Genomic DNA, 14,532 nt, shown 5'->3' on the forward strand with positions numbered 1-14,532 from the left:
ACATATGTGATAAGGCTACATAGGAAAATATTGATAAATAAAAGATTGGGACATGAATTCATTTCATCAGACAAAGTTAAAAAAAGAGGAGTAGTACTTTATGCAAAGGAGAGCCTATCACCGAAATTTCTTTTTAAAGATGACCAAGGAAGATTTGTAGCAATTGAAATCCAATTACAAGGAGAGAAATTTTTGATATTAGGCATTTATGCACCAAATGAGGGGAAATTGGAATTTTTTAAGAAGTTACATGAGACTGTTGGAATATTTGGACTATAATATGATTTTGATGGGGGATATGAATGGCGTGGTGTCTACAAACATGGACAAGGCACAGAGACAGGTAGACACTAAGGATGGTAGACTACCAAAGACTTTCTTTGACATGACTGACAATATAGATTTAGTTGACATTTGGATAATTAAAAACCCTCTGGGAAGAGAGGGAACCTTCTTCTCTGAGGCAAAAATGACATGGACAAGAATTGATCAAATTTGGCTCCAAAGACTAGAAAGGCGGAAATATGCCCTAAAACCTGCTCCGACCACAATGCTGTAAAGGTGGAATTGAAACTAATACCAATTGGTTCCTTCAGATGGAGGATGAATGACACATTGTTTAGGAATGAAGAAGTGACTTAGGCCCAAAAAAATCTGAGAGACTATTTTGAGATAAATATGAACAGAGTTTCATGATTCCAGCCAAACCGGTTTCTAGATGATTATGATTGTTCTGATTATACCTCTCACCTGCTGCCTTGTCCTGCAGCTGTTACAGAACATACCTCCATTTGACTTCCGAAATGTTCAAAAACCAAGGCGCAGCTTCTGATTGGTGCAGGCACTCCAGAAACAATAGCCAACAGCCGCATCAGACGTTCAGCTTCTGAAAAACGTTCAGAAACCGGAACACTTACTTCCGGGTTTTCGGCATTTGAGTACCAAGGCATCTGAGACCAACGTACCATTGTAATGGGGAAAGTTTGCAGATGACTGGAAGAACTATTTTAAGTAACCTAAATTGCTAGCAGGATGAACAGAAAAACGTGCACTGTCATTTTACTTTTACTCTCCCAGGAAACATCAAGAAGGCGGAAAACAAGGGTACTTACACATCAAATAAACATATAATAAACAATCATTTCCCTTCTTCTCTTTCCATGGTTCATTTTACCCATCATCCATCCCTGCATCTTTTACTATAACTATTCAATTCAGTTTCCCACTTTTACATCCGTCAAAAATTATTTACTCTGTTGAATTTATCTTAATGCTGCCAGCATTTTCAGCTATACAAAGTTATTTTCCATATATTGAATACACATTTTCCAATCTTCTTTGAACATATGTTTTTCTTGCTCTTATGTATTCTATATGTTAAATCTGAGAGTTCTGCATATTCCCTCAGTTTAAGTTGCCATTCTTCTTTGGTTGGGACCTCACTCACTTTCCATTTTGGGGCTAACACGGGCCGCAGTTGTTACATACATAAATAATCTTTTCTGACACCTAGGAATTTCTGTCTGGGTTATTCCCAACAAAGAGGACTGGGGTTTTTGGGGGGAAGTAGTTTTCAACATGTTCTCCGATTCATTATAAATCCTTTCCCAATACACTTTTTACCTTTTTTTAGCATGTCCACCACATGTGGAAGAACGTTCCTTCTGCTTCTTTACACTTCCAGCACAGAATTGGTTCTGTTTTATAAAAATCTGTTAGTGAGGCAGAGTTTCATAAGTCCAACCAAACCGGCTTCTAGATGATTATGGTTGTTCTGATTATACTTCTCACCAGCAGCCCTGCCCTGCAGCTGTTACAGCTGAGGCTCCAAGACTTTGGCCACCTCATGAGAAGAGAAGACTCCCTGGAAAAGACCCTGATGCTGGGAAAGATGGAGGGCACAAGGAGAAGGGGACGACAGAGGACGAGATGGTTGGACAGTGTTCTCGAAGCTACCAGCATGAGTTTGACCAAACTGCGGGAGGCAGTAGAAGACAGGAGTGCCTGCCGTGCTCTGGTCCAGGGGGTCACGAAGAGTCGGACACAACTAAATAACAACAAATTTTCAAACATTTTATTTAGCTCATTATATACCATTTCCCAGAAAGCCTTTTACCTCTTTACAGTTCCACCCCATGTGGTAGATTAGAAGATACCTTCCCCTTCTTTACATTTCCAGCACTCATTACAGTGGTAAAAGGTAAAGGTAAAGGTACCCCTGCCCGTACGGGCCAGTCTTGACAGACTCTGGGGTTGTGCGCCTATCTCACTTAAGAGGCCAGGGGCCAGCGCTGTCCGGAGACACTTCCGGGTCACGTGGCCAGCGTGACATCGCTGCCCTGGCGAGCCAGAGCCGCACACGGAAACGCCATTTACCTTCCCGCTGGTAAGCGGTCCCTATTTATCTACTTGCACCCGGAGGTGCTTTCGAACTGCTAGGTTGGCAGGCGCTGGGACCGAGCAGCGGGAGCGCACCCCGCCGCAGGGATTCGAACCGCCGACCTTTCGATCGGCAAGCCCTAGGCGCTGAGGCTTTAACCCACAGCGCCACCTGCGTCCCACCATTACAGTGGTACCTCAGGTTAAGTACTTAATTCGTTCCGGAGGTCAGTTCTTAACCTGAAACTGTTCTTAACCTGAAGCACCACTTTAGCTAATGGGGCCTCCCGCTGCCGCACAATTTCTGTTCTCATCCTGAAGCAAAGGTACTATTTCTAGGTTAGTGGAGTCTGTAACCTGAAGCGTATGTAACCCGAGGTACCACTGTAGTTCATAGCTGTCAACGTTTTCCTTTTTCTAAGGGAAATTCCTTTATTCCGAATAGGATTCCTCGCAAGAAAAGGGAAAAGTTGACAGCTAGGCGTTAGTTCTTGTCGCCTCTGCCTCTTTCCATCCTCCCAGTCCACACACCTGCTTTGCTCAATTCCTGACGCAACGACCAGGGCTCGGCAGGTGCTGCAGAGAGGAGGCGGGTGGAGAAAGAAGGATAAACTCCTCCTGCCCTGGTTTTTGGGGTGGAGAGGCTCAGCTCCCTCCCTGCCCTCACTTGTGGGGTGGATCCTGCCCACGAAGCGCTCCCTCTCCCCCTGATCTCGGAGGAGCTTGCTGCCTGGTGAGTGATGGAGATGAAGATGGAGGGGATGGCGGCGGGTGGGGGACAACCGAATTGGGCGGCTACCCCCGAATTATTCCCCCATTATTCTCGCCCTTTATGCCAGGAAATGAACTATTTCTCCCCCCCAGCACCCGCTCACAACAACCACAGCATCCCAAGCGTGTAAGGGCACGCTTTTAAAACTGCATTTTGCAGGCGAGGTGGGTGGAGAGGGAGAGGAAGAGGAAGAAGGAGAGAAAGATGCGCGGAGCCGGAGGAAGAGTTAGAAGGGAGGGAGGCAGACTGCGGGGTGCAGACCCACAATTATTTCTGCATTCCTCTGTGTGTGTGTGTGTGTGTGTGTGTGTGTGTGTGAGTGAGAGAGAGAGAGAGAGAGAGAGAGACCGTGCTGTGAAGCTGCTATCAGGATGCCAAACCTTTGTTGATTTATTTAGGTACAGAGGCTGGATTTGTGCATTTAAGACTACTGTATAGCTTTTCCCAGGACAGGCCCACGTGTTCATAACCCCTGCTGGTGGGGCTGGTGGTTTATTTAGTTTTTAATTATTTCTCTCTCTCAAAAAGAATGTCCTAGCCTAACCTACCCTGAATACTGCTTTCTGCCGGGAGGTGCAATTATAGATAATCATAGCATCCTATAGTCGGATGGTTTCTTTTAAAAAAATAAAAATGTTTTCAGAGCAAAAAGAAAGGCGTGCCCAATCCATAAAATTAGAGGGGATAAAGAACCCCAGTCAAAATCTCATTTAAAGAATATACCTCTTCAGCAGGAAATGATTTCCCCTCTGCACATCCTTAAATCTGAGATGCTTTGCGGCATTCCTCTAGCACAGAGTAACAGCAGAGCCCCCTTCTCCAAATCCCAGAGCCTTCTTTGCAGCACTTCCTATGTGGTCCATTAAGCTGCAATAGATTCTTCTTCCCCCTTTCTGTGTGTCTTGCAAACAGTCCCATTAAACCAGGGGTAGGCAAACTAAGGTCCGGGGACCGGATCTGGCCCAATCGCCTTCTAAATCCGGCCTGCAGACGGTCCGGGAATCAGCGTGTTTTTACATGAGTAGAATGCGTCCTTTTATTTAAAATGCATCTCTGGGTTTATTTGTGGGGCTTGCCTGGGTTTTTACATGAGCAGAATGTGTGCTTTTATTTAAAATGCACCTCTGGGTTATTTGTGGGGCCCAGGAATTTGTTCATCCCCCCCCCAAAAAAATATAGTCCGGCCCCCCACAAGGTCTGAGGGACAGTGGACCGGCTCCCTGCTGAAAAACTTTGCTGACCCCTGCATTAAACAATCTCCCCTCTTAGCCCCCTTCCCCCAAATGCAGAAAACCAGCATGCTCTTAAAGATCAGCCTGCTATCCAGTTCCCTGGTCCACCAAGTTTCGTATATGCAGCCCCCGCCCTTGCACCCACCCTGGGACCATGTACTTCTTTATATTAAATATTTTTATATCCTGCGCTCCATCCATTCTGGAGCAGGATGTGGCCACAGGATCAATAAAACAGCCGCCAAACAGGACACCAGTTGAAATTATTGTTAACAATATAAAAACGCTCTAGGGGATTGCCTAGACAGTCATGATTTATTCCTCCATCTCACCTGATGCACACACCTTATTTTGAAGGGTTATTGGGAGACAGAGTGCTGTCGGCAGAGAAACCAAGCAACAGCAGGAAGAGCATGCTTCTGGATAACAAAGAACTCTTAGGGTACAAACTGGGAGATTCACCGGGACCACTCAGATTTGGGTGGCAGAGCTACCAAATTCAGAACAGAACTGCAGTAAGGGAAGGGTTTAATCCTCCTCCCTCTGTGCTGTTTTCCTGATTAAACTCATCCCCCCCATTCAGCTATTTGCCGCATGGGAGAAGCATACAGACCGTGCCAGATTTAGGTATAAGCTAAACAAGCTATAGCTTAGGGCCCTGCTCTCTTGGGGGGGGCCCCAAAAAAAATAAAGAGAAAAAACCCCACTGGATATGCATTTCCAAAATGTAAGATAAAAAACAAATAAAACTTACATGCAGCAACAGTGTTTTGCGTTGTGTCGGCTCCTAGGATGTAAGTCATGGGCCCCGCCTGCTAGCCTGCTCCCTCAAATATCACTGGTTTGCTCCTTTCTAAATATAGGTTAGGGACACAGGTGGCGCTGTGGGTTAAAGCCTCAGCGCCTAGGGCTTGCCGATCGAAAGGTCGGCGGTTCGAATCCCTGCGGCGGGGTGCGCTCCCGCTGCTCGGTCCCAGCGCCTGCCAACCTAGCAGTTCGAAAGCACCTCCGGGTGCAAGTAGATAAATAGGGACCGCTTACCAGCGGGAAGGTAAACGGCGTTTCCGTGTGCGGCTCTGGCTCTGGCTCTGGCTCTGGCCAGAGCAGCGATGTCACGCTGGCCACGTGACCCGGAAGTGTCTCCGGACAGCGCTGGCCCCTGGCCTCTTAAGTGAGATGGGCGCACAACCCCAGAGTCTGTCAAGACTGGCCCGTACGGGCAGGGGTACCTTTACCTTTATATATAGGGTGCCGACATTCTGCATGGACTGGTTGCAAGGCAACATGTGCAAATGGCTTTAGATACCTATTAGGTCCATAAATTACCATATAGCATATATTCAACACAAAAAACAGCCACCGTCTGTTGTTGGCAAAGGACAGGTGGACATAGAAAGGGCCCCATTACCTTCAGTAGCTTAGGGCTTCATCAAACCTAAATCTGGCCCTGCTCTCTTGCGATTCTCAGCGTTCAGAAGGATCACTGCTTCTGATAGTGGAGGTGAAACATATCCATTGTGACCAATAGCCCTGAGTGCAAAAACACCATCCTCCCGAATACCTCCCTGTTTTCCCTCCTGGGGCAAACAGCTTGGGGTACTTAATTTATTGGGGAGGTGCATTGTTCGTTTATCTAAAAACAAAACAAAACAACCCAACAAAACCTTTGATCGAAAGAAGAATTCTCCATGCAGTGCATGTGAAATGATCTGGCTACAACCCACCAAGCCAACTGCAAGCAAATGCCCATGAGGGATTCGTTGAGAACAAAGAGAAATGTCAGCAAGACGGGTGTCTAGCTGGGCCTGCCAAAACCGAAAGGTTTTTTTTTAGGCGCTTAGAAGGAGGTTAGTGAGGGCACCTGACTAACATCCAGAGACAGGGAGTTGCAGAGAAAAAGATGTCGCCACATGAAGGGAATAACGTCGGGAGAATGTATGTGTCAGGGACAAGCCAGACTGGTTTTAATTACGTGAGAACCTAAAAAGAGCCTGCTGGCTGATGGTTCATCTGGTCCAGAATCATGTTCTCCAGTTTCTCAACCAGATGCCTTCAGGAAAGAACACAAGAACACTCCATCCCTCCTGCTTCGGATCATGGAGACACAGCGTTTGCTGTTGTGGACAGAAGCCATTCTTAAATTTGTCTAATCCTTGGCCATCCAAGTTTGTGGCCATCACTGACTTGCTACAGAAGGGAGTTCCCTAGAACTATGTGTTGCGTGAGGAATCAACTTTCCTTTATGGCCACAGTTAATTTATTAAGTAGACTACTACCCTGCGGTGATTTACACTTAAGATTTACACGCAATTCAACGCACACAAGCGTAAAGCGATGCATTTTGGGGCAAAAAAAGTGTTTTTAATTAACACTCTTAATCCTGCCAACCTAGTGGTTCAAAAGCACACCAGCGCAAGTAGATAAATAGGTACCGTTGTGGCACAACGGTAAACAGCGTTTCCGTTGTGATAGGAATTTTATGGTCTTAGATATATGGTAATGTTCATAACCACATGTACATAGATCAGCACAGGAAGGCCAACCTGGAACCATTTTGATTCCTAAACTGACCAAATGTTTTCTCTGCAAGGTCAAAATGGAAAAGCCTCCCCATTGTCTTTTCCTTCACAAATCCTGTCTTAAGTGTTTGAATAAGGGTGTTTGAATAAGGGTGTGAGCCTTATCATTACAAAAGACTGGCCAGGCTCCTCAGGAAATCCAGTCAAGTAACCTGCTAGACAGGAGATAAACCACGAGAAAAACAATATTAAAATTTCTGTGATGTAGGTGGGATGTATCTGAGGGGTGGTCTTAGGTTACACCCCTTCTGTGATGTATGTATGATGTTTCTGGGGGTGGTCTTGATCTACAGGGTGGGAATTTCAAAAGTCTTTATAAGCCCTTGCACACCATTTTTGTGGGTCCTCCTCCTTTCCTACAAGTGAGGGGAGCACCCTGTTGCAACAGATCAACAAAGATCAGGCTTACTAGCTGCTTTGCTTCTCAATATTCTCTGGTTGGCCTCTGTTATCTTCTCCTACCAATAGGGAACCTATGTAAGGACTCTATATGGGCTCTTGGATACCCCATAAGGGAAAAGGGCATATTTTTATTTACAACACCGTGCGCTCTGGCTTCCGTCACGGTGTCCCGTGATGACAGAAGCGGTTTAGTCCTGCTGGCCACATGACCTGGAAAGCTGCCTGTGGACAAACACCGGCTCCCTTGGCCTGAAAGCGAGATGAGCGCCGCAACCCCATAGTTGACTTTGACTGGACTTAACCGCCCAGGGGTTCTTTACCTACACCTAATACTAGTTCAGACATCATGGGAGCATATGTGGAAATAAGATTTTTATTTTTTTTGCCCCAACATGCATCGCTTTACGCTTGTTTGCGTTGAATTGCGTTTGCAATTTTACCGCCCATTCACGGAGCGTGGAGAGGTCCTATTGGAGCTCTTCACAATCTCTTTTTTTGTTTAGCACCGTCGATTTAGTATCATCAGCAAACACGGCCACCTCACTGCTCTCTCCTTTCTCTAGATCAATTATGAACAAATTAAAAAGCAGCAGTCCCAGTTCTGATTCTTGGGGATTCCACTTTCTACATCTCTCCATTGGAAAAACTGTCCGTTCCTCTGACCTCTCTTTTTCTACCACGCTCAGGAAACATGGCCCAAGTTGGTTCAGGGAAGACGGTTCTTTTCCACCAGGAAGACCCAAAAGGTCTCACCTACCGCATCCCAGCTCTGCTCTTCCTGCCGTCCGAGTCCACCTTCCTGGCGTTTGCTGAAGAGCGCTCAACGCCCAGAGACGAAAATGCCAAGTTCCTGGTGATGAGACGAGGGCGAAAGGAAGGAATGTCTGTTCAGGTAACACCAAGAGCAGAAAACGTAACCGAGCTATATTTCATTCCATAATTCTCTTCTTTCTTCCTATATACATAAAATGTAAGGCTGTCATCACATAGCAGTTCATGTGGCCACCAATATGTGGCCAAATCAACTCCAGTGTGAAAACAGGGTGGCAGGTGGCCCAGGTGAGCTTTTTAATGGTGCTCTGTGAAGTTCCTGGTGACAAGGTGTTCCAGGTAACACCAGGTGCAGGAAATGTAACTGTGCTTTTCCTGATTTGTCATTCTGTGTAGCGTTTGAGTTGGGTTCCAGGAACAAAAGTATTGCCAGGAAAGTGGATTGGCTTGGAACTGACCGCCCAAGGAAGTGTCTTGAAATCATTGTGGACAGCTTATCTGACTCCTTTCAATCTGAAATGTTAGTTGACCTGGCAATGAAGTTTGTTTTAAACTCATCTTCTTTTTTCATTAACGTTTTAAGTGGCAAATTTAACAGAGAATAAATGAACAAATGTTTATAAATAATATTAGTACCAATAATCATTTGAACTGTGGCCAATTTCAGAATTCCAGAATATTCCAGAATGGCTTCATTGGTAAACACCTCTTGCTTTAAATATTACGGCACTTTGCCAGCTCACATACCTGTGTCATGAAAATGGATTCTGTTTCCTCTGCCTCAGGGAACTCCCCACTGCCGCTGTGACAGGAATTTTATGGTCTTAGATTTATGGTAATGTTCATAACCGCACATACATAGATCAGCACAGGAAGGCCAACCTGGAACCATTTTGATTCCTAAACTGAGCAAATGTTTTCTCTGCAAGGTCAAAATGGAAAAGCCTCCCCATTGTCTCCTCCTTCACAAATCTTGTCTTAAGGGTATGTCTGTGTTTGAATAAGGGTGTGAGCCTTATCATTACAAAAGACTGGCCAGGCTCCTCAGGCAATCCAATCAAGTAACCTGCCGGACAGGAATTACAGTGGTGCCTCGCAAGACGAAATTAATCCGTTCCGCGAGTCTCTTCGTCTTGCGGTTTTTTCGTCTTGCGAAGCACCCCTATTAGCGGCTTAGCGGCTTAGCGCTATTAGCGGCTTAGCGGCTATTAGCAGCTTAGAAAAAAGGGGGGGAGGGAAAAAACTCGCCAGACTCGCCAGACATTTTCGTCTTGCGAAGCACCTCAAAAGACGGAAAACTCTTTCGTCTAGCGAGTTTTTCGTCTTGCGAGGCATTCGTCTTGCGGGGCACTACTGTAAACAAGGATAAGAGAGAAAAAATATTGAAATTTCTGTTTTAAGACCTCCTTTTCTGTGATGTATCTGAGGGGTGGTCTTAGGTTACACCCCTCACGTGATGTATGTATGATGTTTCTGGGGGGTGGTCTTGATCTACAGGATGGGAATTTCAAAAGTCTTTATAAGGCCTTGCACACCATTTTTGTGGGTCCTCCGCCTTTCCTGCGTATGAGGGGAGCACCCTGTTGCAACAGATCAATAAAGATCAAGCTTACTAGCTGCTTTGCTTCTCAATATTCTCTGGTTGGCCTCTATTATTTTCTCCTACCAATAGGGAACCTATGTAAGGACTCTATATGGGCTCTTGGATACCCCATAAGGGAAAAGGGCATATTTTTGTTTACAACACCGCTAAACACCCTCATACATCATGATTTGCAATATATTGCCAGGTCAAAAATTATGAAACCAAAATCACTATATGGACTGGAAACCGGTTTTTGAGGGCTTCCATCCAGCCCTAAAACACATCATGATTCGTGATATATGGTCAGGACAAAAACTATTAAACCGATATCACGATATAGACTTCAAACCGGTTTTGGATGATATATGGATACATCACCCAGTTCTAGTGAAAGAACCACCGGCTAACTACTCCATCTTTCTTCCTTTCTAGTGGGGTCCTCAGAAGTCTCTGATGGAAGCCACGTTGCCCAACCATCGCACCATGAACCCTTGCCCCGTGGTCGAGAGGAAGAGCGGACGGGTTTTCCTGTTCTTCATCTGCGTGGAGACCCACGTCACGGAACGGCACCAGATCTTCACAGGGAGGAATGCCGCTCGTCTCTGCTACGTCGTCAGCCAAGATGGCGGCCGCACCTGGAGCCAGACGACCGACCTGACGGAGCAGGTGATTGGCAAACATTTGAGGAACTGGGCCACCTTTGCGGTTGGGCCTGGTCATGGCCTGCAGCTGAGTTCCGGGCGCCTGGTGATCCCGGCTTACGCCTATTACATCCACAGGCGATGTTTCGGGCATGCGCTCAACTGCTGGACCAGACCTCATTCCTTCGCGTTCTACAGCGATGACGGCGGGCAGAGTTGGGCCCGAGGACAGCTCCTGATGCACTTGAACACATCCGAGTGCCAAGTTGCGGAGCTGAGCCGCCGGGACGATAGCCCAGTGCTGTACTGCAACTCCCGCAGCCCGGACAGGTTCCGGGCCGAAGCTTTCAGCACAGATGGTGGAGAACACTTTGAGGAAGGGTACCTGTCCGAGGACTTGTGCGAGCCGCCCAGCGGGTGCCAGGGCAGCGTGGTGAGCTTCTTGCCTCAGCCGGAGGGCAGCTCTCGCTTCTCTTTGGCCTCGCTTGGCGGCACAAAGTCCTGGCTGGTGTACTCGCACCCCACAAACTGCCACAAGCGCTTCGATTTGGGCATCTACCTGAACAAGTCCCCGTTGGAAAAAGACTCTTGGCGCCCTCCCTGGGTGCTGTACAAAGGCCCCAGTAGCTACTCGGACCTGGCTGTGTGCCAAGAAGGGGGGAACACACTGGTGTTTGGGTGCTTGTTTGAGTGTGGGGTGCACCATCCCATTGAAGAAATTGCATTCCAGCTTTTCACCAGTGATGAGCTTTTGAGGAACGTGAGGGAAGGATGATGTTGTGACACTTCTCTCCCTCTCTCTTTCCCCCTCCCTCCCTCTCCCCTCCCTCTACCTCCCTCTTTCTCCCCTCCCTCTATCTCCCTCCCTCCCTCTCTCTCTGGAGGGCTCTCATCTGGAGGGCTGAGGTTGGGGAAGCCTGTTCTACTCTTTTGCACATCTTGGTAAAGTCATGGGCTTACAAAACTGAGGTGTAGGTCTTCGGAAATGGTCGCTGTTTCTAGTTAACAACAATTGGGTCCTCCAAACTTACCTCATTAGGAGAGCACAGAAAGCCTTCTGCTCCATTCAGACCCTGGGTGCTTCCATATTCAACAGTTGGTGTGGAAAGGTGTCATTTCATTCACTTAAAATTTTGGCAGATACATTCTGTACTTTCCCTGAGGCTCCTTCATCTTTCCTTAGACCACAGAAAGTCTGGGTTTTGGTGATATGATCTCTGCTGTTGCGGACCCCTTTAGCACCACGCCTCCATCATTGCAAAAGGCAGGGTTTAAAATTCATTTTTGTTTATTTAACAATATTTTTATACTGTGTGTGTGTGTGTGTGTGTGTGTGTACACACTATACAGTGGTACTTCGGGTTACATACGCTTCAGGTTATAGACTCCACTAACCCAGAAATAATACCTTGGGTTAAGAACTTTGCTTCAGGATGAGAACAGAAATTGGGCTTTAGCAGCGCGGCAGCAGCAGGAGGCCCCATTAGCTAAAGTGGTGCTTCAGGTTAAGAACAGTTTCAGGTTAAGAACGGACCTCCGGAACGAATTAAGTACTTAACCCAAAGTACCACTGTATAGGCATATTCTTCAAGCAGTTCCCCACTCCTGATATATAGAGAGCTGGAAAACTTTTGGGTACCAGACAATTTCATACTGGGGCCACCTTTTTACACACCCTGCCATTCTTCAAGGACTTGAGGAGAGTCCCAAGGGTCTTGGAAAGACTGGGACAAGAATGGAATAGTACTTTGTACACAGAGTCAGACTATTGGCCTAGTTAGCCTCGGCCCAGTATACCTGAAGGAGCATCTCCACCCCCATCATTCAGCCCGGACACGGAGGTCCAGCTCCGAGGGCCTTCTGGCAGTTCCCTCCCTGCGAGGAGTGAGGTTACAGGGAACCAGGCAGAGGGCCTCCTCGGTGGTGGCACCTGCCCTGTGGAACGCCCTCCCATCAGATGTCAAGGAAATAAACAACTATCCGACTTTTAGAAGACATCTGAAGGCAGCCCTGCTTAGGGAAGCTTTTAATGTTTCATCTTTTATCGTGTTTTTAATATTCTGTTGGGAGCCAGCCAGAGTGGCTGGGGAAACCCAGCCAGATGGACGGGATATATATAAATTATTATTGTTGTTGTTGATGATGTTTATTGTCTACACTGAATGTCAGTGGCTATTCAGCGTTTGAGGCAAAGTTCTCTCTCTCAGCCTCATCTGGAGACGCCGGAGATTTAACTCTGAGCCTTCTGGGCCTGCACGGGACTAAATGTTGGAGCCTTAAGCCAGATCTTTGTGCCAAAATCTTTATACTCAGTTTTGAACTCTTGTGCCAAAACGCTTGCAATCTGCTGTGCTCCTGTTATGTTGGATGAACACGGCTTGTCTGCAAATGTATTATGTGTCAAACGCTACAAATGTATATCGGTTTTCTACCAGTTTTAACTGTCATGGCTTCCCTCAAAGAGGATGCTAAGATAGGGCTGCAAGCAACTTTGCTGAGCTATTTTTAAACAAACCCCAATTTCGGTGCTGTCCTGGTTTCTACTTTTTGGAAATAATATTTTGGAAATATGGCGACCCTAGCTAAGAGCTTTCTTTGCTTTTTAAGCTAGCAGTGCTGTCAGCATGGGCTGTTTTCCTTATGTGCCTTTGTCCATTTCACAGCAAGGTCTTACTGTGCTAAAATTATAGCTCAGCCAAATCTGAACAAGCCTTCTCAGCAACCTTCTTCCCTCCCTGGTGCAGCCATGAAGAGGAGATTGGAAGTTGAAGTTTCCATTTGTCTATTGTTTCCTGCGTTATGTCTGAACCTCGAGAAACTGTGGTTGGCCTTAACTGTGGTTTACTGAAACAACCAAACTTCAAAACGTTGTTTATGAAGTTGGCTTGTTTTCCTAAAGCAGTGGCACATTCCCTGTTGCCCACCGTCTATGCCTTTGTTTGGTCTACCTGTATTGCCCAAGTTTCTGGCACCAACGCCAGCCAAATCCCAGGACATTGCACTGTGAGCATGTGGGAAATAAAAGCGGAAGCTGTTAACGAACAATAGCCTACAGGGAATGTGTTTAAATAAAATGATCTGCTGTCAGTTCCATTTTCCGCTTCCTTCTTTTTTTCTGGAGGGGTTTTTGCATACATCAAAAACCGTAGCACGCGGAACGCACACTGTACGGCACAACGCCATGTGATGAATCTAAAAATCCTTTTCATGCTACCGGTTAGGAGAAAAACTGGTTTCTTCTCTGGGACAGGAGGAGGGGAAAGCATCATGAGGTTTGTGCCCCGCTCCAAAGCCTGCAGGAACAGGCAGGCTAAAAACCCATTTTGTGGGCATCCCTTGTTTTATTGCATTGTTCAGCTGCCCAACGTCAAGATTTCAAACAAACAGTATCTAACACAGCCGTCTTGCTTCACCAAATGGGGTGACAGACATCCTGAGTAGGGATGGCGGAGAATTGAATACAGTCTGTATTTTTAACTGAACTATGAATCTGGATATGGATTTAAACAGGTATTTTCATATGGATTAAAAAAAATATAGGGTGCCACCAGTCACACTGTATAAGAAAGAGATTTTGCAGGCACCCCTGGTTTTGACATTCTCTTCAAATTCTTTTTTTAAATGCTAACAGACCTTTGCAGGTGTTTATTTTGTACTTTGCTTAACCCATCACCTTAATGATGGTCTTCTTCTTTTTTTGGTAAATTGTGTTTTATGTATTATTACACCACACTAGTATTTTATTATATGGCTGTACAGATATATTTTCCCCACCCCCGCCATTATTCAAGCCCCCTAGTGATGCAGCAATAAAATTGTAGGACATTTGCAAAGACAAGCAGTTTCTGGCGTGGTTTCAAATGGGATGGGAGACCATGTGTTGAGCTTCCTTCACTGCAGGGGGCTGGACTTTATAAATTCAATCAATCAATCAATCAATCAATCAAGGACCATTGGGTTTCTCTACAATTCTGTGAAAGTTGTGTCTCTCGGTTAAATGTTAGCTCTCAATTAATTGGCAGCTACCAGTGGCTAAAGAGGGGAAGTTTTTATCCATTAACAATTCATAAATGGCTCATTTAACATACTCTGACGTTGCCTCTTGCTCATCTGCATGGGGCATAGGGAGAAAGAAAAAGGGTAGACTGACACACTGCCGCCAGCTTGCGGG

General features: G+C 46.2%; 1 protein-coding gene and 1 long non-coding RNA gene across 2 annotated transcripts; both read left to right on the forward strand.

Annotated features, from left to right (window-relative positions):
- Positions 1 to 2,577: 2,577 nt before the first annotated feature.
- LOC307214899 (sialidase-3-like) lies at positions 2,578 to 11,185 on the forward strand. The gene is made up of 3 exons (XM_079973978.1): positions 2,578 to 3,112; positions 8,051 to 8,256; positions 10,153 to 11,185. Exons 2-3 carry the CDS (start codon positions 8,056 to 8,058, stop codon positions 11,134 to 11,136), a joined length of 1,185 nt encoding a protein of 394 aa, XP_079830104.1. The 5' UTR covers positions 2,578 to 3,112; positions 8,051 to 8,055; the 3' UTR covers positions 11,137 to 11,185.
- Positions 11,186 to 11,257: 72 nt separating this feature from the next.
- On the forward strand, positions 11,258 to 13,448 carry LOC307215176. Its single transcript, XR_013838350.1, has 2 exons — positions 11,258 to 11,684; positions 11,927 to 13,448. It is a non-coding gene; the product is annotated as an uncharacterized lncRNA (long non-coding RNA).
- The last annotated feature ends 1,084 nt before the right edge of the window (positions 13,449 to 14,532 follow it).

The sequence above is a fragment of the Podarcis cretensis genome, assembly GCF_951804945.1.
Source record: "Podarcis cretensis genome assembly, chromosome: 4".
In the NCBI taxonomy this organism is placed as follows: Eukaryota; Metazoa; Chordata; class Lepidosauria; order Squamata; family Lacertidae; genus Podarcis; species Podarcis cretensis.